At 38.3% G+C, this 24,781-nt stretch overlaps 1 protein-coding gene across 2 annotated transcripts; it reads left to right on the top strand.

The window, feature by feature from the left end:
• Positions 1-695: 695 nt before the first annotated feature.
• On the top strand, positions 696-23,849 carry HMGCR (3-hydroxy-3-methylglutaryl-CoA reductase). Of its 2 annotated transcripts, XM_073235006.1 has the most exons (21): positions 739-807; positions 921-1,204; positions 6,781-6,968; positions 7,402-7,513; positions 7,768-7,855; positions 8,784-8,868; positions 9,716-9,821; positions 12,189-12,295; positions 12,406-12,522; positions 12,945-13,105; positions 13,215-13,459; positions 13,576-13,754; positions 14,730-14,924; positions 15,294-15,452; positions 15,608-15,765; positions 18,978-19,083; positions 20,848-21,018; positions 21,342-21,482; positions 21,563-21,721; positions 22,149-22,303; positions 22,446-23,849. In XM_073235006.1, the coding sequence occupies exons 3-21, from the start codon at positions 6,804-6,806 to the stop codon at positions 22,498-22,500; spliced, it is 2,664 nt and encodes an 887-aa protein (XP_073091107.1). In that variant the 5' UTR covers positions 739-807; positions 921-1,204; positions 6,781-6,803; the 3' UTR covers positions 22,501-23,849. The 2 variants fall into 2 exon arrangements, with proteins under 2 accessions (XP_017533756.1, XP_073091107.1); XM_017678267.3 differs by lacking the exon at positions 921-1,204 and having other exon boundaries at positions 696-807.
• Positions 23,850-24,781: the final 932 nt, after the last annotated feature.

Below are 24,781 nucleotides of genomic sequence, written 5' to 3'. Positions count from 1 at the left end.
TCAGGAAAGACTGACAAAGTCTTGCAACAAGGGACGACAGAGGGAATGCTGAAAAGACACCAGAGAGGCACAGTTCAGCGAAAACCAACAGTGTGTGACTAGAGCCCTGTACAGGAAGTAAGATGGGAAGTAGTGGGGGAACCCCCGTCACTAGAGCTATTTACAAGAATGGGTAAGTTTCAGGAAGTGTCGGGTTAGACTTCGGATACCGATTTGCTTGGTTTGGGTTGCACCTCGCTGCTACCTTCCTTTTTTTATATCCCTCTTTTTTTTCAGGGACGACTCCCCTTCACTCCATCCCGCTCCATTAAGTAAGCTTTCTATCTTCAACCTGACCCTGCGTTTACCTTCAGGCTCCAATTCTGCTTCCTCATATTGCTTCCCATAGAACTGTCACAGCCAGGATGGCCTGTAGACACCCCACCCTCCGGATCCCCTATCGCCTTCGCCTAGGCGGCTTCCATGCTTGCGCCCCCTAGGCTTTCCAACCAATAGGCAGACCCTAGTTCTGGTACTCGCCTAGCTATTGGTTGGCCGAGCCATGGTGAGAGATGGTGCGGTGCCCCACCTCTGCACTGGCGAGAGCTGTGGGAGGTTGTTAAGGCGACCGTTCGTGACGTACCGCCGTGAGGCCAAGCAGCCCTCAGATGATTGGCTAGACGATCGGACGATCCTTTCTTATTGGCCGCAGGCTCCCCTGGCTCAGAGTGTGCGCAAACCAACGTTCCTTCCGCTCCGCGTCTCCGTTGGTTGGAGACAGGCGGAGCGGTGCCCTCCTGCTTCGGTGGTGTCTAGTGAAGTCTGGAGGTGAGGTGGCGGTGGCCGCGAAGGGGGACCGGGGCTGCAGGGAGCGGGGCAGTGGTGGGTGAGAGCGGGATTGGGGCCGTGTAGATGACTGTTCTCAACCTCCCCACGGCCAGGGTAGGTGCGGCCGGCAGCGCCCGCGAACCGTGCTGGGGAGCTGCGGGGCTACTTCGCCGCGGCCCGGCCCCCGGGGACTGCGAGGAGACGTCCTTGAGGCGGCCGGCCGAGCGGCGGCTCGCATCCTCGCTGAGGAAGCCCGGCTGGGCCTGAGGGGCGGGCAAGTGGCCGGCTCCGCGGTGGCTGCAGTCACCTGCGGTGGACCGGCGGGGCGTCGCCGCATCCGCCGACTTCGTCCGGAGTAGGCAGTGTTGGCGCGTTCACGATGATCGGGGCGGAAAAGGTGACCGGAAGGGCGATCTCGGGACCGGTAGATTCGAAAAATGCTGGGGGGCCGTGGGCTGGCCCCGCAAGCCGCTCGCGGAGAGGACGCAAGAAGGGCTGTCAGGCACAGGAAGGCACGCTTGGGCGCTGCTGTTGGCCAGCACCTGTCTGAAGTGATGGGAAGACCTCCGTAAATGCTGCCGACTGCCTCAGAGCCGCAGAGAAACCGTGATCTTTGTAGATGACTGGTTATTTCCAAGAGAAACGGGTTTAGAGTATGCGGAGTCCAGTGTAGTACTCTCCAACGTCTTAAAGGATTCTCCTCTTTCTCCTCCTTGTCCCCCTCCGCCCCCCGACCTCCCCGCTTTTTTTTTTTCTAAGGGCGTAGTCTCCTTCGTGCTGATGTCCTTTAGTCCAAACCTTGTAGGTTTTTTGAAATTGACTGTATTTGGCTTTGTTTGGTTAGGGAAAACGTATTTTCGAGATTTCACTGTAAAACTGCCCATTTCTGCGGTAGGAAGGAGATTGATGTAGTCTGGCTTAGATGGTCGTTTGAAATATTTCAGGGCTTGAGGACACACCTCCTTAGAGTTGGTCCTGAAAGGCCATACTAAATAATCGTGCATAATTTCAGCATTTCACAATGTAGTAATATATTTTTTGTTTGCCTGAATTAATATGCCTCTCCATTCAGTGAAAGACATTTTCACTGAATGTAATGTCTTATAGATGTAATCTATCTAGCAAAGGGCTGGAGTGTAGTTCGGGGATAGACTTGATTTTGAGGGCCTGCTTTGTTGTACTGTATTTCCAGAATTTATGACAAACTTGGCAGTAAGGACAAATGGTAATTAGTAACATGAAGGTTAAAAAAATTCTGCATAGAGTGCATTGTTAACATATTAAAACGTGTGTGGCATGAGCATTTCAAGACACACACACACACTTTATTCTTATATGATCTAAGACCATGGATAGATAACCACATATATATCATTAGCTACTTAGGTTGACCTATATGAAATTGCTATTTGAAATTTGACCTTTTTTACTGCTACAAAATAGCAGTTTCATATACTTCAATTTAATACATGTCTTTGTCAAAAAGGGAGCCTGCAATAGAATTGGATGTAGAATTCCTGATTTCCAGTGCAAGAATTTTGTTTTTTCTTAGGTTACTAGGTTGAGCAGCAGAATAACAAATCCTGAATTTTCGGAATTCAAAATGACTCAGTGGAAGACATGGTCATTGTCTTTAAAGAGACAAAACAGTAATTAATTTGAGAGCAGTGTAAGATTAGGATATAATCAAATACTGGAAAGTGGGAATCTGTAGCACAGGAAGAGTGCTGAGTGGGAAGAATTAGAGTAGGATACCATGTATCCTTTTCTGTGATTGGCTATGGTAGGTGGTTTCTATAACATACTGCATTAGAGTTGGAGGATTCTATTGAATTTAAATTACCTGTTCTTCTGAAGAATCTGTGAAATGTTTTCAGTCTGAATAAGCAAAGTATACATTGCCTATTTAAGCTGATCTTTTAAAGTAAAATTTTTTTTTATTGCAGCATGTCCTAATATTGTCCATTCAATTTGGATATGCTGCCCTGTAGCCTGCCAGCGCTACACTTGGAAATGCTGAGGAAGGTGGAAGACTGGATTATATGTCATTTAAATGCTTTGCATAATCACAGGAAATGGGAAGGGTATTCATGAGAAATGAGATTGTGCAAATTATGTTTACTGTTTGAAAGGAAAGGAGCGACACACAACAGCAATTCACCGGAGAGTTCCGCTTTATTAGGGAAAGGTGCTGGGTTATATAGGATGGGGCATAGGGTGATTGTGGTGTTACTCCTACGGGGCTGGTGGCTGTTGGCTAGGTGCTGGGATTGGGAGGGGGGCGAGAGGTGATTGGGCTTCAGGTGGCGCCGGCGGGAACCGAGGACCCCGAAAAGAAGCCGGAAGTTCGCCATCTTACTGGTGGGGACCCTTCACTGTTGACACACCTTTTTACATTCAGCTGGTTACTCAGTTTGTATTTCCAAATAGGTGAGGTTCTCTGTGTTTGGGGATGGTTCACAGGATCACTGTGTGGTTCTTTTCCTGAATGTTGTAAAGATGACCTTACACCTAGGAAAGACATGGAAAAGAACTGACAGTGCTACCATGAGATCATTTTTTAAAAAAATTTTGGTATCATTAATATACAATTACATGAGCAACATTGTGGTTACTAGATGCCCCCATTATCAAATCCCCACCACATACCCCATTATAGTCACTTGCCCATCAGTGTAGTAAGATGCTATAGAACCTGCATACTTGTCTTCTCTGTGCTATACTGCCTTCCCTGTACCCCTCCCGCTACATTATGTGTACTAATCGTAATGCCCCTTATTTCCCTTCTCCCTCCCTTCCCACCTGCATCCCCTCCCTTCACCCTGCCCCCAGTCCCTTTCTCCTTGGTAACTGTTAGTCCATTCTTGGGTTCTGTGAGTCTGCTACTGTTTTGTTTCTTCAGTTTTTTGTTTGTTATACTCCACAGATGAGTGAAATCATTTGGCACTTGTCTGTCTCCGCCTGGCTTATTTCACTGAGCATAGTTTCCTCTAACTTCATCCATGTTGTTGCAAATGGTAGGATTTGTTTTCTTATGGCTGAATAATACTCCATTGTGTATATGTACCAGATCTTCTTTATCTATCCACTGATGGACACGTCGGTTGCTTCCATTTCTTGGCTATTGTAAATAGTGCTGCGATAAACATAGGTGCATATGTCTTTTTGAGACTGGGAAACTGCATTCTTAGGGTAAATTCCTAGGAGTGGAATTCCTGGGTCAAATAGTATTTCTATTTTTAGTTTTTTGAGGAACCTGCATACTGCTTTCCACAATGGTTGAATAATCCAGTTTCATTCTCTTGCATATAGCTGTCCAGTTTTGCCAACACCAGTTGAAGAGGCTGTCATTTCCCCATTGTATATCCATGGCTCCTTTATCATGTATTAATTGACCATATATGCTTGGGTTTATATCTGGGCTCTCTAGTCTGTTCCATTGGTCTATGGGTCTGTTCTTGTGCCAGTACCAAATTGTCTTGATTACTGTGCTTTGTAGTAAAGCTCGAAGTCAGGGAGCATAATTCCACGCCCCCTTTATTCTTCCTTCTCAGGATTGCTTTGGCTATTTGGGGTCTTTTGTAGTTCTACATGAATTTTAGAACTATTTACTCTAGTTCGTTGAAGAATGCTGCTGGTACTTTGATAGGGATTCATTGAATCTGTAGATTGCTTTGGGCAGGATAGCCATTTTGACAATATTAATTCTTCCTATCCAAGAGCACAGGATGCTACCATGAAATCATTTTGAGGGACCACATAATGCACCTAATATGTAGTTAGGGTTAGTAATGCTAAACTGCTTTGACATCATATTGGGGTGCTTTTAGCAGCTCAGATTTTAATTCAAGTGAATTCAGTTTTTAATAATGAAGAATATGTTTACTTGATAGGGAATAATCTAAGTTTAAGGGTTTTTGGGAGTGTTAGAAATAATTTTGACCTAGTTTTGAAGTATGTTTTTAGAATCTATGAAATGTTTTCAGTCTGAATTATTCATTCATTTTCTGGAGCATTGATGGTGCTCCAGAAACTTTTGACCAGTTTGCAGGATTTTTTTTTTATTTTTAATTATAAAAAGGAAGTTGTGATACAAGACCATTGTGAAAATCTAGCCTCTTATGAGGCTTTCAGTTGTTATGAAGTAGGGTTTCAAATATTTCAATACTTTAAGTACAAGTTCCTGCTAATTTAATAGAAAGTATTTTTGTTATTGTTCATTTGCCAGAATAGTATAAAATGCAGCTTTCCTTCCCCACCCCATCCCCTTTTAGTGTGTTCCCTGACTGCTGTTCATTCAGCTTTTAACTGGGGGCCTGAAAAAGGGGGCAGTGATATCCCTATCTTGTTGACTTTAGTTTTTTCTGAAGATGTGTCAACAAAATGCATGCTACTCTAGTTTAAGAATTATTTTTAATTAAGCAGGTATTTGTTGAGCAACTGCTAGGTATGAGTGCAAGGTACTGGAGGATAAAGTGAGGAATAAGACTCAGGGAGGAAGGTTGAAAAAACGTGAATAAACACAGACTAAGGCCTGTCACGTTTGTATATCTTAGTGACTGCCAGACTTTTAAACTTGAGACCCACAGAAGGAAATACATGTTATACTGGAAGCCAGTACACACACTTAAATATGTATAATTTCATGAAACATAAAAGTTTCAAGAAATAATAGCTACTCATACTAATGTCTTATAGCTTTTTTCTCCTATTTTTATTAATGTTTGTTCTGAATCACAAAACTGATTTCATGAGCTAATTGATCCAGTGAAGGGTTGTGACCTGTAGTTGAAAACCAGATATCTAACCAGTGGCCTGGTGTGGTTGAAATATAGAAAATGTGGACTTATGCAGTGAGAGGTGATGCTTAGTGATTGCACTGGTTCCTAAAAGCTACTCTTAATTCCTTTCCCTTAACCCTTTAGGTGGATTAATTAGCTTTCTTCCCCTTAATTTGTTGCCTTTTCCTGTCTTCAATAAATGAATCACTCCCTTAGTTACTGTTATAAATATGGGATTTATTTGAATTCTTGCTAGTGTGTCAATCAGTAGGTTTACTTTTTAAATGTTAACTTTAATTGCTTTTTATGGATAGTTAATATTGCTTTATCATAAGCATCAATTTCAGTGTAGGAAGTAAGGCTTGCCAGTTCCTGTATTAGAGATGATTGACTCTTATCAGATTTTTAAAAAATCAGAATATTAAAATTTATAGCATTTAGCTAGCAGATATGGGGAAGTTTGTTCATGGTAGTCATCAGATCAAAGTTACATATATGTTCTGTTGGGAATTTTTGAATGCTATAGACATTTCCTTTAGCCTGCCTTCCTCTTCCAGTACTGTTGTAGCATTTTGATTAGCTGTAAAAGTTTGGGAAAAGACTTTTCTGTGATGACAGCAACATTAGGAAGGTTTATTAAACGTCATTTTGGCTAGTGACATTACACCATGTATTTTGGATGGAATGGGAAAGTGTAGGGAACCCTTGCCCTTGAGGAGCTTTATAAACTAAGATAATGATTTACAGGTGGACACTCAAGTAGATTTTCCTTGGTATTTACATTTTGCATAATTAGAATGTGGAGAATGAAGAGGTGCCTGTATGTGTCTTATATCAGGGTAATGAGAAAATAAATGTGAATAGTTGTTTTCTCACTTTGTTTTCAGCATTATTTTCTTTGGCTCAGATAAGAGCTGAGATTTATTTGGTTTGATTTAAATGTAAGAAATAGCTGCTTTTAAGTTGGTTGCTAATGAATAAGAGAGGATTTGTTTTGTTAGTAAAGAAGTAATAACAGTTCTCTTAATTTTATAATCATTTTCCAGAATTATAAGGAACACTAATAGTATTATTCATATATAGAAGACACTGTATACAAAAGCAGAGTTTATAATATACTTTTCCATAAAAATCTTTTCCTAAAGATATAGTGAGCTGTATATTAAGTGTTTATACTTGATATTCTTTCCAGGACCCAAGGATTCTGTGGGTACAATGTTGTCAAGACTTTTCCGAATGCATGGCCTCTTTGTGGCCTCCCATCCCTGGGAAGTCATAGTGGGGACAGTGACACTGACCATCTGTATGATGTCCATGAACATGTTTACTGGTAATAGTAGGATCTGTGGTTGGAATTATGAGTGTCCAAAGTTTGAAGAGGTTTGTGAAGTTTTTTTAATTTGACATCAACTAAAGTAAATTGCATTTTCAGTTTCTAAACAGTGTCTCTTTTTAGAGACCTTATCAAAAAAAGTTACGAGTGAAAATCTTTTAATATTTGTGAACTTGCCTCAGATTTCCATTTACTTTATAGTATGGAAATACATGGCAAATACTTTTCTTTTGCCTTTTCTGCATAAGTGAGTATGATTAACTGAGAAATACAGCTTTTTTAAGTGACTAACAGTGATTGACTTACACAGTGAATTGTTTAAAAATTTGGATTTATTTTAGATTTGCATATTTAATACTTTTTAATATTATCATGGCAGTATATAAAATAATGCATATAAAATAAAAATTGCTGTATTTGATTCCTTATTTTAAAAGCTAAATCTATTGGGATTTTTTTTTTCCCCTCTCTCTCCTAAAGGATGTTTTGAGCAGTGACATTATAATTCTGACAATAACACGATGCATAGCAATCCTATATATTTACTTCCAGTTCCAGAATTTACGTCAACTTGGATCAAAATATATTTTGGGTAATCATTTTATATATTTCTTTGTGTACTATCAAATTTTTTATTTGCTTTGGAAATAACTTCGAAGTGTGTGTATTGCTTAAAGTGTCTTGCTTGCATTCAGCAGTCTTATTATTATTGGGAGTTAGACATTCTGATATTTGAGACCTTAATAATCTGGAGAGAACAGTATTTTTTTCAGAATATTGTACAAGACTACATGTTATTTGTGTAATAAAAGATGAAGTTTCTCAGTTTGAATTTTGTCATTTTAGGTATTGCTGGCCTCTTCACAATTTTCTCAAGTTTTGTATTCAGTACAGTTGTCATTCATTTTTTAGATAAAGAATTGACAGGCTTGAAGTAAGTATTTAAAGCATAAATATACTTTTTAAAAAAAATATTGTTAAGAATTTTTCTTCATATTATAAAGTATTATATACATTTTTTAAAGTTTAAAGAAAATATGGGGAGAATTTTCATGTAATCATTTTGCTAATTTTAATAGCTGTTAACATTCTAGTATATATCCTTTCCCACTTTTTTATACTAAAATAAACTTCTGAGATATGATATGTAGTGCTTTATAACTTCTTTATGTCTAATAATAGTTAATCAACATCTTTCTACGATCTTCATGCTAAACTAAATTATTTGTAATGGCTACCTAGTATTCTGTATGAATATATTGTACTTCATTTGCTTAAACCTCTAGGATTAGATTGTTAGATCATTTAATTTCCTCTGTTACAACACTGATGAATGTCTTTGTAGTTAAATTTTTGTTCATATTCATAGTCATTTTCTTAGGATACATTCTTAGGACTGGGGCCTATATTCTTTTGGACTGTGGCTGTGCAAGTTTTTAGGACTTTTTGAAAGCTGTTATTTCAAAAGCTGTTATTTGAAAGCTAATTTACTCTTGAGAGATATTTAGTTTATATTTACACAAGTGATGATTAATAGATAAAATTATATACTACATTTTTACCACATGTTAATTAAAGCAGGTATTTTTTCACTAATAATATTTTGCTATAAAATTATCGAAAGGTGTTTCTGTGTAAATATGTTTACATTTTTACTATTACAAATATTTTTAGCATATCAAATGTCAAAGGAGCATGGAGTATACCTTTTGGGCTGCAAAAAGGTACACATATTAGAGGATCATACAGTATGGGGAAAATACTTGGTCTTAGGAAGGAAAAATACTTGGTCTTAGGAAGGATTTTTTAAGCCCTGTTTTTTCCTCTCTTAAATGTACCTGATCATCTTGGTTTTTTTCCAGTGAAGCTTTGCCCTTTTTCCTACTTTTGATTGACCTTTCCAGAGCAAGTGCACTAGCAAAGTTTGCCCTCAGTTCCAACTCACAGGTAAGTATTATTTTTAAGACATGGATGTTAATAGTATTCCTTTTTTTTTTCAGTTTATTTGTTTTAACAGGAAAGATTAATAGTTGACTGCAAACAGTTGTAAGTTTGTCAAGTCCTACAACTGGTCTTCCTAAGTGCTCTAAGATCTGTCTAATTTATCTAACAATTCAGTTATACTACCATAGCTCCTGGAAATTGGAATCTTTCCCATTTTCCTTTTTTGAAGGTTTCAGAAATTAAGGTGATAGGACTTTTTGATAAGGAAGAGTATCTACCTAGTGAAACACCAAATTACCGGACAGGATCTAATGGAAAAGAGCCTCAGTGTATATTTATTTCTAAGTCCCTTAGATTAATGTTAGCATTATTCCCCATCTAAAGATTTTATTTTGGTGTTCATCAGTCACTTAAAAGAACATTTTTAACAGTCTTGCGTCACAATATCTGAGTATAAACTAGCATATACTTCTGCCGTGCTTGTGTATTTGATGAATAGGTATGGTCATTTGAGCATGTTGACAAGGATATGATTTAGGTTTCGTAATACTTAATTTAACATGGTCTCCAAAAATTTGCAACTGAGAACTGCTATTATTGGTAACCAAACTATAATATTGCAGGATTTAATTATATGGAATTTAAATGGCAGGATTAATGCACCACCTTGAAGGACTTGGCCCAAGAAGTATTTCATTCAGTGGAAAGGGAAAGTAGGGGACTGTATGTTTTTTGTTTACCCTTCTTTGCATCTGGAATTGGGTTTAGTAGAAGCCCTAGGATGCTGTCTAATGTTTTGAGAAGTTATTTTGTACCTTACCCTCATTGATATGTTTGGTCTGTGTTCTAGGATGAAGTAAGGGAAAATATTGCTCGTGGAATGGCAATTTTAGGTCCCACATTCACTCTTGATGCTCTTGTGGAATGTCTTGTGATTGGAGTTGGTACCATGTCAGGTTTGTAAGCAATCTTCAATATATTTTAAAATAAGTTTGTAAATAAAGGGAAAAAACATCTTAGATTGTACTGGTTACTCTTCAGCTCTGACTTGCCATCTGTTTCTGTGCTCTACTCTTTTGATGACTTTCTATGGTGGTTTTGTTTTTAACCAAGATTTTATTCCAAGACTTCTCTGAAAAGCACCTTCTAGGCCCTGCTGTTGCCTAGACTAAACTGGTGACTTGGTTCCTTGTGTTTTAATTGTCATGTAGGAGACAGTGCAGGAGTTGGGAGTTAGATCTAACAGTGTGGTTTGGAAGGTTCAGACAGTATGCAAGTCCCAGCATTAGCCTCAACACATATGTTCATCTTTAATTGGTAGTAGAAAATTAGATGTTAAATATTAAACAGAGGACTCCATTATGTAGGACAAAAACTATGGCATGGAAATTGGTAGAATTTATATATCACGCACTTAATTGAGGTTTCCTAATCACTGGGATTAGATTTTATGGCTTTCTCGTGAAGGTTTCACTTAGATAACTACCATTCTAATGTATTTCCTGGTGCCTTAGTGCCCTCAATAAGGAGCTTCATTCTTTCAGAAGTAAATTATCTTTTAAGAGAGTAGCTGGTTGTCATTATTAGTTGAGGTTTCTTCACTAGGTAGTATATTAAATATCTAATATTTCTCCTAACCTTTTGAGGGTAAATGTATTATTTATTCCATTATTTAATCTGTCATTCAACAGTCTACTCTTTTGGATAGTTTTGAGTTTTGACAGATATAGTCATGGAATCACCACCACAATCAAGCATACTTTTGATCAAGTGAAAACCTATGTGATTTTGTTCAAGCAGAAGAGTATGTAAGAAGATGAGGATTATTCAGGAACTGGTAGTGGGCCATGACACCAAGGGTTATTCATTTGAAACTGATGTGGAAAGTAGGTGATGAATTTCAGCATGAAAGGTCAGAGAAGTAGACAAAAGAAGTGATTATATTTGTAGTTGGCAAAGCCTGTTAGGAGACATTTACAGCTATGTGGAGGTGGAATAATAGGTATATACCTTTTGATAGAAAAAAAATAACGACAGATTTAACACATCTTAACTAGGAAGTAACCCTTTGAAAAGCCAGTAAAAAAAAAGTCTTAACTTCTTGGAAGTATATAGATTGGTGTTGTCTCTGTGTGTAGGAGCAGAGTGGCACTGAGAGACTATTTGGGGCTGGAGTAGGGAAGAATGCCTAGAGAGAACATCTGGTGATGATAGTAGGTGCTGTTGCGCAGAGGGAAGTAGACAGCCAAATTTGAAAAGCATTGCTCAAGTATGATTTCAGTGGTCTTAAGTTTGAAAAGATTATATCTGGCTACTATTCAAAATGTAGGTTGTTCATAATGCTTTTGTTGTTGCAGTTTTGCATTCTCTTGAATTTCCACATTTGAGAGTTTTGGTATAGAATTAAAAAATAACACAATGTGTGCTATTGTTCTATTAGTCAAATGATCTGTTACAATTCAGAAATAAAATATGTTGAGTTTTTTGTATTATTCCAGTTAGCAATTTATATAGGAAAAGGGAGTACTTTTTTATTTATATTTCAAAACATTTTTATATTTAATATGAGTGACATCAGAAGTATGTTTTATATTCAAATTTATTTTTTAAGTTGAGGGAATAGGACTTGGTAATCTAAGGTCTTTTCCAGCTCTATAATTATGTTGCCTTCTATTTGAAAAGATTATAAATGATACCTTAAACATTTTATAGTGGAAGGATTAATTTTGAATCTTTAGTTCCCTCTTTGCATTTAAATCATTTTTCAAACAGATCAATGAAATTAACCAGAATTGTAAGAACATCAGTAGACACGACGGAGGTTATATTGAAATTAGAGTTCAGTAGTTCACATGAAATGAAATGATACTTCATCAGCAATGGCATAACTGGCAATATGTTTTCCTTTTATAAAAAGGCCTTGGTCCACAGGTGAATTGCTTTTGTGGTAACGAGTGGGATTGGCTTAGTAGTATAACTGGGGTTTTGCTCCACTCAAATAGCCGTTCCTTGATATCCTTATCTCAAAACAAGTACTGCTATTTGATAAAAGGGCATTATCAAATGGGTATGAAACACAGCAGCTGTGCCTGGCATTGTGCTGTTGGCGACATGGGAGAAGGCAAGGTCTCTGCCCTGAGGGAGTTACTCCTGCTGTGCTCTCAGGTGTGCTCACCTGAGTTCCTGATTCTTTTAGTAGATGACAAAGAGCTCGGTATACTACTGTATGTTCACATATTGTCAGCCTGTAGGAAAAGACCCTGTGGCATATGAAGCATCAAAAAAAACATACTTTACTAATTATATAATTCTTCTCCAACCAGGGGTGCGTCAGCTTGAAATTATGTGCTGCTTTGGCTGCATGTCAGTTCTTGCCAACTACTTCGTGTTCATGACTTTCTTTCCAGCTTGTGTGTCCTTAGTTTTAGAGGTAAGAGCAGTTCTTACTTGTGGCATTAGAAGAGTATTATTTCTTCTATGAGTTCAGATAAATATAATCAGTACTTTCAAATGTAACACTAACACTAACTTTCTTTGTAGCTTTCTCGGGAAAGCCGAGAGGGTCGTCCAATTTGGCAGCTCAGCCATTTTGCCCGAGTTTTAGAAGAAGAAGAAAATAAACCAAATCCTGTTACTCAGAGGGTTAAGATGATTATGGTAATTATGTAGTTTTCTTTTCCTTTTAGTATCTTAAGTCCCAATGTCATATTCTGCTTTTCAGTTTTTTTCGTCCTTCCTGTTTTCTTTCTATATGGTTTGTCTCTTTCACTGTTCCTCTTTTTTTTTTTTTTTTTTTTAATTTGTTTCCAATTTCTTTGAGACTTTTGGTCTTTATTGGTTTCTCTCCCCTAAGCAGATTTTTCAATTTCCTCTGCTTTCTCTCTCTTTGAAAATCTGTTCTTTGGCATATTTTCAGTAGTTCAGTGGGCCACTATAGTTAGTCACATAGCAAGCTTGGGTTTTTTTTTTTTGCAGTAAAGGGAGGCCATGGAAAATAATATTTGGTTCCAGTTACTATAAGGTTGAGAAGTTTAGGTTCCATTGATATGCAGAGAATAATTTTTAAAATTTTATTTCAGTCTCTAGGCCTGGTTCTTGTTCATGCTCACAGTCGTTGGATAGCTGATCCTTCTCCACAAAACAGTACAGCTGAAAACTCTAGGATTTCTTTAGGATTGGATGAAAATGTGTCCAAGAGAATTGAACCGAGTGTTTCCCTCTGGCAATTTTATCTCTCTAAGTAAGTGACCCAAAATGTATAACAATCATAACACTATGCTACTAAAAGTTTAGGTTTTACCTTTTATATTTCTTAGTAATAACATTTTATTTTGCTTTTTTTAATTTAGAATGATCAGCATGGATATTGAACAAGTTATTACCCTAAGTCTAGCTCTCCTTCTGGCTGTCAAGTACATCTTCTTTGAACAAGCCGAGACAGAATCTACACTATCATTAAAAAACCCTATCACATCTCCTGTAGTGACCCAAAAGAAAGTCTCAGGTGATTGTTGTAGACGTGAACCTATACTGGTCAGAAATAACCAGAAATTCCATGCAATGGAGGATGAGATGATAAATAGAGAAAGAAAAGGTGATTTCTTATTATTCCCTTCATTTTCCATTCTTCCAATGCTGAGTTGCAAGAAGTTGAGTCTGTTTAAAACTTATGTTCAGTGTTACAAGATTTTTTTTTTATCTCTTGAACAGTTGAGGTTATAAAACCCTTAGTGGCAGAAACTGACACTGCAAGCAGAGCTATGTTTGTGGTTGGTAACTCCTCCTTACTTAATACTTCACCGGAACTGGACACACAGGAACGTGAAATTGAACTTCCCACAGAGCCTCGGTCTAATGAAGAATGTCTGCAGATACTTGGGAATGCAGAGGTGAGGAAAACAAAATAAACTCAAGCTTGGTTTGTTCCTTAAGAAAAGGAGTTTTTTTTATTAAAAGAAAGAAGTTACAGCTACTGAGTATCTACTGAGTTCCAGGCACTGTGTTGCATGGTTTACAGGTACTGGTCTTATTTGTTTCCCAACTACCTTGTGAGATAGGTGCAATTATCTCCGTTTTTCAGATGAGAAAGCTGAGGCTCCAGGAATCTTAAGTATTCCCCAAACTAAGATCCCTAGGAAATGGTTAAGCTGGGATCAAGAATCAGTGCTCTTTCTACTTTATTACTGTTTCTCAAAGAGATGAGCAACTATTGTATTGTGTGTGCTGAGGTGTAGAAAAGGCTTAACACAGAAATGAACTTAAATAGAAGGAAGTTTTTTTGGTTTTAAAATAAGTTTGATGCTCATGAGGAAGCTTGTTTTCGTTTGACATTTGAACAGGGTGTTCTGCTTACATGTTCATGAGTCCAGTCATGCTTTAGTGTGAATATTGTGTTCATCCATATCTGCTTGATCTGATACATTCTTAATTTATGTGCCTATGAAGGAGAGTAGAGTTGAGTTTGGTTTTCTTCATCACTTTTTCTCTTTCCTATTAACATGTATACCACTATCTCAACTATCTTGCTGTATACAGAGTTAGAAAAACTTACAGGCTGGGTGTCAGAGACTTAATTATGAAATTTTTTCTTCTATAAATTTCACTTGCAAAATTTAGTGTTTTGGTCTTACTATTTGTTTAGTTTTCACATATTGTTAAAGAATTTTCTTTCATTTTGATATTCTTACTTACAGTCAAATCATCTCCACAGTCTTTGGGTTTCTTCTTAAAGTCCTTGGGTTTTAGTCCTATTGAGAACATTGTTTGTATTAAAACGATTTATTTATTCTGAAGAATAAGTACAATTCCTTAAGTCCTTTTTGTCATCTTTATCCCTCAACCTGCTTCCTTTTTTCTTTTTTCAGAAAGGTACAAAATTCCTTAGTGATGCTGAGGTCATCCAATTAGTCAATGCTAAGCATATCGCAGCTTACAAATTGGAAACTCTGATGGAAACCCACGAACGAGGTGTTTCTATTCGCCGACAGTTACTTTCCAAAAAACTTCCAGAGCCTTCTTCTCTCCAGTATCTACCTTATAGGGACTACAATTACTCCTTGGTATGTTATTTTCTTGATTTGAGGTTTGCTTTGTAGCTTTTGAGTCTTGTAGCTTTAATCTTTAGCTTTATAGTCTTTTTCTTAACTAGCCTTTTATATGTACATGGTTTTATAAAACACTTCCCTTTTTAAGTCATTTTACTGTAATTTTGTATTCTGCCTATGATAGAGGTCATAGAAATTCAAAATATTTTCCTGATGGTTATAGTCATTACAGTTCTGATATTTTAAATAACTTTTAAATTATACATTTAAAATTTTGTTGAAAAATATATACTAAAAGTTAAAGTTTAAAGAAAGTTAATTAAGGACAAGGGCATTGCATTTTGCAAAATAGATTTTCACTTGGCACCTGACTTTACCTTTTAGGTAATGGGAGCTTGTTGTGAGAATGTTATTGGATATATGCCCATTCCTGTTGGAGTGGCAGGACCTCTGTGCTTGGATGGAAAAGAATTTCAGGTTCCAATGGCAACAACAGAAGGTTGTCTTGTGGCCAGCACTAATAGAGGCTGCAGAGCAATAGGTGTAAGTTGGCATTTATATATTCACCCTGTTTTAAGGTAAACCCTGGAACAGACAATGAGAAGAGATTTGGGGACAATCAGGGACACCTTTGGGGATAAGCAGAAGTGTTTTGGGTTAATGTGTACTTCTGTAACTCTGTAACATACCCTCCATAGCTTGGTGGAGGTGCCAGCAGCCGAATCCTTGCAGATGGGATGACGCGTGGCCCAGTGGTGCGTCTTCCCCGTGCTTGTGACTCCGCAGAAGTGAAGGCCTGGCTTGAGACATCTGAAGGGTTTACCATCATAAAGGAGGCATTTGACAGTACCAGCAGGTGTGTGTTGGCTGGGGTGAGGGGTTGCATAAGCATTTATTAGAACGAATGATATCTTCTGTTATTGCTAAACATAACTATTAACATAACATCTTTTTTTTAAATTAATTTATTTATTTTGTTGTCATTAATCTACAATTACATAAAGAGTATTATGTTTACTAGGGTCCCCCTTCACCAAATCCCCCCCACAAACCCCATTACAGTACTGTCCATCAGCATAGTAAGATGCTGTAGAATCACTACTTGTGTTCTCTGTGTTGCACAGCCCTCCCCATGGCCCCCCGACATTATACATGCTAATCGTAATGTCCCCTTTCTTTTTCCCCACCTTATCCCTCCCTTCCCTCCCTTTCTCCCCAGTCCCTTTCCCTTTGGTGACTGTTAGTCCATTCTTAGGTTCTATGATTCTGCTGCTGTTTTGTTCCTTCAGTCTTTCTTTGTTCCTATAGTCTCTGGGTTTGAGGTGAGTCTCTTGGAAGCAGCATAGAGATGGGTCTCGCTTTTTTATCCATTCTATTATTCTGTGTCTTTTGATTGGTGCATTCAGTCCATTTACATTTAGGGTGATTATTGAAAGATATGTACTTATTGCCATTGCAGGCTTTAGATTCGTGGTTGCCATAGGTTCAAGGTTAGCTTCTTTAGTATCTTACTGTCTAACTTAACTCACTTATTGAGCTATTTTAAACACTGTCTGGTCATTCTTTATTTTTCTCCCTTCTTATTCCTCCTCCTCCGTTCTTTATATGTTGGTTGTTTTATTCTGTGCTCTTTTGTGCTTCCTTTAACTGCTTTTGTGGGTAGTTGATTTTATTTTTTGCCTTTAGTTAGTATTTGGTTGGTCTGCTTTCTTTGCTGTGATTTTATTTTCTCTGGTGACATCTATTTAGTCTTAGAAGTGCTCCCATCTAGAGCAGTCCCTCTAAAAGACCCTGTAGAGGTGGTTTGTGGGAGGCAAATTTCCTCATTGCTTGTCTGGGAATCGTTTAATCCCTCCTTCATATTTAAATGATTATCGTGCTGGATACAGTATTCTTGGTTCAAGGCCCTTCTGTTTCATTGCATTGAATATATCATGCCATTCTCTCCTGACCTGTAAGGTTTCTGTTGAGAAGTCTGATGATAGCGTGATGGGTTTTCCTTTGTAGGTGACCTTTTTCCTCTCTCTGGGTGCCTTTAATACTCTGTCCTTGTCCTTGATCTTTGCCATTTTAATTATTATGTGTCTTGGTGTTGTCCTCCTTGGGTCCTTTCTGTTGGGAGTTCTGTACATGTCCATGGTCTGATCGATTATTTCCTCCCCCAGTTTGGGGAAGTTTTCAGCAATTATTTCTTCAAATACTTACTCTTTCTATCCCTTTCTCTCTCTTCTTCTTCTGGTACCCCTATAATGTGGATATTGTTCCTTTTGGATTGGTCACACAGTTCTCTTAATATTGTTTCATTCCTGGAGATCCTTTTATCTCTCTCTGCATCAGCTTCTATGAGTTCCTGTTCTCTGGTTTCTATTCCATCAGTGGCCTCTTGCATCTTATCCATTCTGAGTTTTGACTTCCAGAGATTGTTTCATTTCTGTAATCTCCCTCTGGACTTCATCCCTTAGCTCTTGCATATTTCTCTGAAGCCCCATCAGCTTGGTTATGAGCTTTATTTTTAATTCTTTTTCAGGAAGACTGGTTAGGTCTATCTCCTTCTCAGGGTTGCCTCTGTGATCTTGGTCTGTATCAATTTCTTCTGCCTTTTCATGGCGATAGAGGTAGTTGTGGGGAGCTGGCGCGTGTGTTGGGTAAGAGAAAGTCCCTTCTTGCCAGTTTATGGTCTTCCTCTCCTGGGAGAACAGCGGCCTCTAGCAGCTTGTGCTGGGCAGCTGCATGCAGACAGGGCTTCTGATCTTGCCCAGCTGCTATGGAGTTTAGTGCTGCAGTTGCTGTGGGCGTGGCCTGCCTCAGGCTGCTTCTCCAATATGGCAGCTGCGTCGGAGGGGGAACAGGCAGGAGGCTGTTTATCGCAGTGAGGGGCCTCTGAGCTATGCTGCGGGGGTTCAGACGCCCAGAGTTCTCCGGGATTCTCAGCTGCTGGGCTAAGTGTCCCAGGGTGCTTCTGTGCAGCTATGGGGTCCCTGTCCCTTTAAGACTTTCATAAAGCACTCACTTTTCTTTGTCCTGGGTGTGTCGGCTGCGGGGACCCGCTCACAGGTCTTACTGTCCTGTTTCCCTAGTTTCCAGCACCCCACGCACGCACTGTGTGTCTGTGCTCTGGTGTGGATGGCTAGGGCTGGGTGTTTAGCAGTCCTGGGCTCCCTCTCCCTCCCTGCTGCGACTCCTCTCCTCCCACCGGGAGCTGGGGTGAGGGGCACTCGGGTCCTGCCGGGCCGTGGCTTGTATCTTACCCCCTTCGCGAGGCGCTGGGTTCTCGTGGGTGTGGATGTAGTCTGGCTCTTGTCCTGTGTCTTCTGGTCTCTCTTTTAGGATTAGTTGTGTTTGTTGTATTTTCAAAAATATATATGGTTTTGGGAGATTTCCGCTGCTCTACTCATGCTGCCATCTTGTTTCTCTCTCTCTTAACTTAACATCTTAACATTGCCTGCTTAAGATGGCAACAAAATATTAGCTTAAAATCCATCCATTCACAATTAGTAATATTAATGCTTGGTTTGGGGAGCGGGCGGGCAGGGGGTAGAATATAGACCCAAATGAATACCTCTTTAGAGGGAAACCAAGAAAAATAGTGTGAGCTAGTAAATTGGTGTGTTGATTTTATAAGGCTTACTTTGATTAGACTATTACTTTGCCCAGTAGAGTTTTGACTTAGAATTGCTTTAGGGCAGAAATGCCTGAGAAAAAAGATTTTCTAAGCAGGATAAAAGTAAGTATTAGTAGATTTACTTTGAATACAGAAAATTAAATTTATAAAGCAGCATAATCAATACAAATGATAACCCCAGTATAGTTCAAGGTTACATGCTAGTTTTTATTTGTACTTCTAAAGTTTGTCTATGATGAAATGACTGACTGCAGCCTTCCCTTCTTGTACCATGTAAGAATGAGACAGTTGAAATAGTATTTTAACATAATATTTAAAGAAGATAATATATATTTAATTAGTATTCTTCATGAGCTTTCCCTTATGTGTAAAATGAACCAACTAAACTAGATTTTAAGATAACTTTCATCTTAAAAAATAAATAACTTTGCCTCTCTTGTTTACAGGTTTGCACGACTACAGAAACTTCATATGAGTGTGGCTGGACGCAACCTTTATATCCGTTTCCAGTCCAGGTCAGGTGATGCCATGGGGATGAACATGATTTCGAAGGTAAGCATAGATAGACTGTAACAGAACTTGCCAGAGTGATTGGGGGGAGGGAGGACTGGGTGTCAGGGAGACTGGAGTGGGGGATGCTTTCTACTGTGTGCCCTCATGTGCTTTTGAATTTTGTACATGTACATACACTACTTACTCAAAGAGTTGGACAAAAGATTTTTTTGAAAGGTAAATACTGGTTCATGTAACTCATGTTATATAAGTCAGGCATTTGTTGGTGTTGTTTGTATTTGATATATTTAATTTGACTTGGCATTATACATGTTCTGGGTCTACTCTAACCCAATCTAAATGGAACCCACATTAAAGAATCTTTGGGTTAGTTCATCTAAACTTTGTCCTATAAACCTTGAACGCTGACCTCTTCCAGAGACTTCAAGACTTAATTTAAAATGGCAACTTCATATGTAAAGCCCATTTATTTTAATTATCTTCTTATAAGAAGATTTTATATGGCTTACATTGTTATTTCCAGACAGAGATGTAAAGTAAAATGTTAATTTCAGTAAGGATAGCAAAATTTATTTTGTGGCTTACCTGTTTATAAGGGCAATTCAGAAAGAGAGAGGATAATGGCTAAATGCATATTGTCTATAAACAGCATAGGGATTCCTCAAAAAATTAGAAATAACTACTATGATCCAGCAATTCTACTTTTGGGAATATACCCAAAAGAATTGAAAGCAGGGTCTCAAAGAGATATTTGTATACCTGTGTACAATATCTAGCAGTTATTATTATTCACAACATAGCAGCAGTATTATTCACAACAGCCAAACGATAGGAGTCCAAGTGTCCATCAACAGATGAATGGATAAATACAATGTGGTGTGTGCATATAATGCAATATTACTCAACCCTGAATAGAAAGGAATTCTGACACATGCTGAATGTGATGAACCTTAAGGTTCTCTTACTCAGTGGAATAATCTGGTCACACAGAAAAGAAATACTGTGTGATTCCCACTTAGTAAATTGAACTTATGTACCTGGATTAGTTAAATGCATAGAGACAGAAAGGAGAATGGTGGTTGCCAGGGACTAAGGAGACAGAAGAATGGGGAATTGTTTAATGGATACAGATTTGTTTTGCAAGATGAAAAAAGATAGATTTACAGCAAGATGAATGTAATTCACACTACTGTATACTTCAAAATAATTGAGATGGTAAATTCTGTGCTATGTGTTTTATCATAATTAAAAAAGTTTTTAATTGCCAATAAGTACGTTTTGGGGTATTGAGGTGAGTTATTACTTGAAATAATTTCATTTGATAGAAAGTTTTTTTTTTTTAATGTAATGTAAATACCAACACCTTGCTCATTAACAACTCTGACTTTTCTTCACAGGCTTTTGGGTAACTGTTTAATAACTAGAAGAGGGAATTTATCACATGTTGATCATGGGTTGAATTAATTCCCAGTGATGTCCCCAGTGATATGAATACGAGTCTCATTAAGTTTTTTAATCTCACCATATTCTTATCTACATCTTATTTATCAGTGACTACAGAGAACTTTGTTTTCACAGCTAAAAAGAAACATGTTATCTGGATGAGAAATTAGTCATTGTGATGGTTAATAAAACAGCTATTACTTTTGTGCTCAGTTTCCTTGAAGTATAGTTATTTTATTTAGAAATAGAAGGTTATCATTATAGTTGTTACATTTAGAAGTTCAGAAGTATTATAATTAGATGCAAATAAAGTGTAATCTGTAAGTAACTTGTGCATTGTAATTTTTGTTTGTTTAATAGGGTACAGAGAAAGCACTTTTGAAACTTCATGAGTACTTCCCTGAAATGCAGATTCTAGCAGTCAGCGGTAATTATTGTACTGACAAGAAACCTGCTGCTGTAAATTGGATAGAGGGAAGAGGAAAGTCTGTTGTTTGTGAAGCTGTCATTCCAGCCAAGGTTGTTAGAGAGGTGAGTGGATGAATATTTTATTTTGTCTATCTTTAATTGGATTTAAAAATCGCAGAAAGGAATATTGACATTCTAAGTAAAGTTTAATATATGGTTGTATATTTTACATTAACGATGACTGTGGTATCATATCTTGCCCATCTGTCTGTGTGTGGCCGTCTCAGTAACAAAATTTACCGGTACTCTTTTTATTGAGGACAGGACTTTAATGGGGCCGTATCTAAATTCTCCTGTTTTCTAGAGGCACAGATAGATAGGTGTGGGTAGCACAACCCTAAATTTTCTGGGGGAAGATATAAAATGTGCACAACTCTGTTTTCTAGGTATTAAAGACAACTACAGAAGCTATGATTGAGGTCAACATTAACAAGAATCTGGTGGGCTCTGCCATGGCCGGAAGTATTGGCGGGTACAATGCCCATGCGGCAAACATTGTAACTGCCATCTACATTGCCTGTGGACAGGTGAGGGCTTCAGCCTCTGCTCTTCTCGTTTGTTGCTTTAAGTGAGAGAAGTTTTATAGTTTTCGTTTTTTTTCCCCTAGGATGCGGCACAGAATGTCAGTAGTTCAAACTGTATTACTTTAATAGAAGCAAGTGGTGCCACAAATGAAGATCTATATATCAGTTGCACCATGCCATCTATAGAAATAGGAACTGTGGGTGGTGGGACCAACCTGCTCCCTCAGCAAGCCTGTTTGCAGGTATGGCACATCAGGGAGAGTCCAGTGACCTCAGGCCTCAGTCTGACTTGCTGGGATTCTCTGTATTTCTACCTGACACTTCTAACCCTCTCTCTATCTTAGCTGGTCTTCCCATTCTTTTTTTTCCATCAGCCTAATCCAGTGTGTCCAAGTAAGCATGTTCAGGCATACGCTTAGATAATTGAGAAAGTAGATTAAGACAGCAAATGAGCATTCATCTACTCTTGAGTGCCCCGCTAGCCAGGCTGTGGATGTTATGTTAACTGTGCTGTATACATTGTCACTGGCTGTCGGATCTTAGAAATTAGTACTCCAGTGTAGTCTAGTTCTTTCTCTTGCCATTGTTATTGCCCTTATTTTAGTTGATTGAGTTGGAAGTGTTGCCATGACTTTAAGGGTGAATCCTGCTGTGTCTCCCTGGCTGCAGATGCTAGGTGTTCAAGGAGCTTGCAAAGACAACCCTGGGGAAAATGCCCGTCAGCTGGCCAGAATTGTGTGTGGTACAGTAATGGCTGGGGAACTGTCCCTTGTGGCAGCTTTGGCAGCAGGACATCTTGTCAAAAGTCACATGATTCACAACAGGTAAGACTTAGAGATTTAACATCTTTTCCCTATACTTAAAATATGCCCTCTAAAATCCTACCACTCAGCTGACAGTAGTCCTAACTTAAAATCTACATTCTTGTTACTTTACATATCTCCACTTTGTCTTTTTCTGCTGTAGGTCAAAGATAAATTTACAAGACCTCCAAGGAACTTGCACTAAGAAGGCAGCTTGAATAGCCTGACCTTTCTGAACTGAAACACAAGCATTAGGTTCTAAAGGACTAACATAAAATCTGTGAATTAAAAAAGCTCAATGCACAATGTATGTTGAGGATGAATAGATGTGGTCTGTGAGACAACTCGTTTTGGCCCTTTCAGAAAGGTCTGTGGGGCTTCTTCAACGCCAAGTCCTCAGGTCTGAGAGCAGTTTAGTGCTTTTCATGCTGTGCTCTGCAGAGACCTCCATATGGATTTATACAGCTCACTTCTGAGGAGAATACAGACTGGAAAGAAGTGTTTTTTCGTGCTGAAATGTATGGAGATGATGATGATCAGTGTGAGATTTACCCTTTCTGCTCCCCCTCACGGTTGAAATGGATTTTTAAATTATAGTGTAGCTGACAAAACTGATTTCATAGTTAATTTATTAAATCTGGGTTGTAGAACTCTAAGAAATAAGATTATTTTTTTGTAAATGAATACTTCATTTGGTGCTGATCTAGTTTAATTTCTTTTTGGGGTAGCCCAACATGATTCTTCAGAAGGGGACCTGCTTTCTTCAAGGGAAGAATTATTCTTATTCCCAAACTACTAGATAATATGCAAAGCAGTGCTAAGTAGTCTCTGTCAAAAAAAACAAATCACTGCATTTTTCTTTGCAGGCTGTTTGTTCAGAGGCTTCTTGCCCAAATATAAAGGTTTGTCTAGATTGGCCCTATCTTCAGCCTAAGAAAAAGTTCTGTGCTCTTTACTAAAGATATGAGAGCTCTAAATGCTGAGACAAAAATGACTGTTTATCAAGAACAAGTCTGTCACCTCTCAGAATTCATAGTGTAGAAAAAACAGATTTGAAAGAAAAATAGCATTTCCTTAAGCCAACTTTAATTTTTTTAAAGACTTAAATTTACTTAGCTGGAAAATCTAGGTAATTTTTTGTAAAGAACTGTATCAAATCTGTATATGTTGTAATAAAGCCTTCTTATGCTAGGAGTTTATTGAAGGTGTTTTAAGAAACAAATAAAAATAACTTGTATACTGACAAAAACACATGAAGTTTGGGCCAGAGAAGGTAGTGGTCTTTAATGTTTGTCCAGGAAACCTGGCTTGCTTGTTGAGCCTGGTGAAAGGAGTCTTGGCTTTCAGACCCAATAGAGGTGCAACGTGAATGGCCGTGGAGGAGTACCACTTGTTCCTGTGGCCAGGAGGTTGGTGAGGTTGGTGACTGCAACGTTCACTCGGGGCTCTTTGATGGATCCATAAAAGCTCTTAAGCTTCCTCAGGGGGTCAGCAGAGTTGTTGAATCTTAAGTTTTTTTTAATGTGTAAGTTTTGTATAAATAATAAAGAACTCATTTTGTATTACATCTGATGCTTCAAATACTGGTCTTAGAGAAGATGGACTCTGAAAAACATTCCAGTAATGCTATGGCAGCATGAACAGCCTCTTGAGTGGTTGTGTCTGTAGTATTGTCGAACACTAACCTTTTCTGTTGAGTGTAAAGTTTAAATTGCTTCTGTTGTGACTTTTCAACCAGTGACTTATTTATTTGAACTTTTTATGGAAGTGGCGGTGAAAAGAACATTGAGTCTTCATTTTGGTGACTGCAACCAGTTTTGTCTTGCTAAATTAATGTTTTGTACAATTTACTAAATTGTATACATTTTGTTAAATACCTTTTTCCAGTCCAGTAAATTATGAAAAGGAAGTTAATACTGGTAAGTGTAAGCGGTAACCTTTTTTGTTTGGACCAATGCTAGGCCGGTAACTTGAAAAGTCTAGCCAGAGTGCTAACCTACAATTCATGCTAGGTGTTGCATGACCATTTATTATTCTCCATTATATTCTCCAATTCTACAACATTAATGGCAAACTGGTGTTGTATGTGCACTAAAATTGCCTTCCTTATAAAGAGAGTTTTGGATGTTAGGGGTTGTGGAGGTTACTTTAGAGGAATAAGGCATGAAGATTGAGCAGCCAAAACCAAATGACCATTGTCGTTGTGCATTTGAGCTCTGTCAGCTCAATGCCAGAGTACAGTTTAGTCTAACTGAAGTTGGCCTCTTTAAAAGCTGATTCCCATTTATTTGCAACTACTGACTATACTTCTGTAGTTCAAGGTGGAAAGGGGTGTATAAGCCAGCAAGAACCAAGGCCCAGATATGAGAAAATCAGTTTGTATTTTTCTCCTAAAATGACATGATCACTTGTATGGTTGGCCCCCTCTGGAGTGGAGCAGGCTGGACAATAGACAGTCCAGTTCATCCCCTTTTCTACTTGGGGAATTTGATGAGCAGT

Source organism: Manis javanica, chromosome 1, assembly GCF_040802235.1.
Source record: "Manis javanica isolate MJ-LG chromosome 1, MJ_LKY, whole genome shotgun sequence".
Classification (NCBI taxonomy): Eukaryota; Metazoa; Chordata; class Mammalia; order Pholidota; family Manidae; genus Manis; species Manis javanica.
This window is presented reverse-complemented; position numbering and strand designations above follow the sequence as displayed.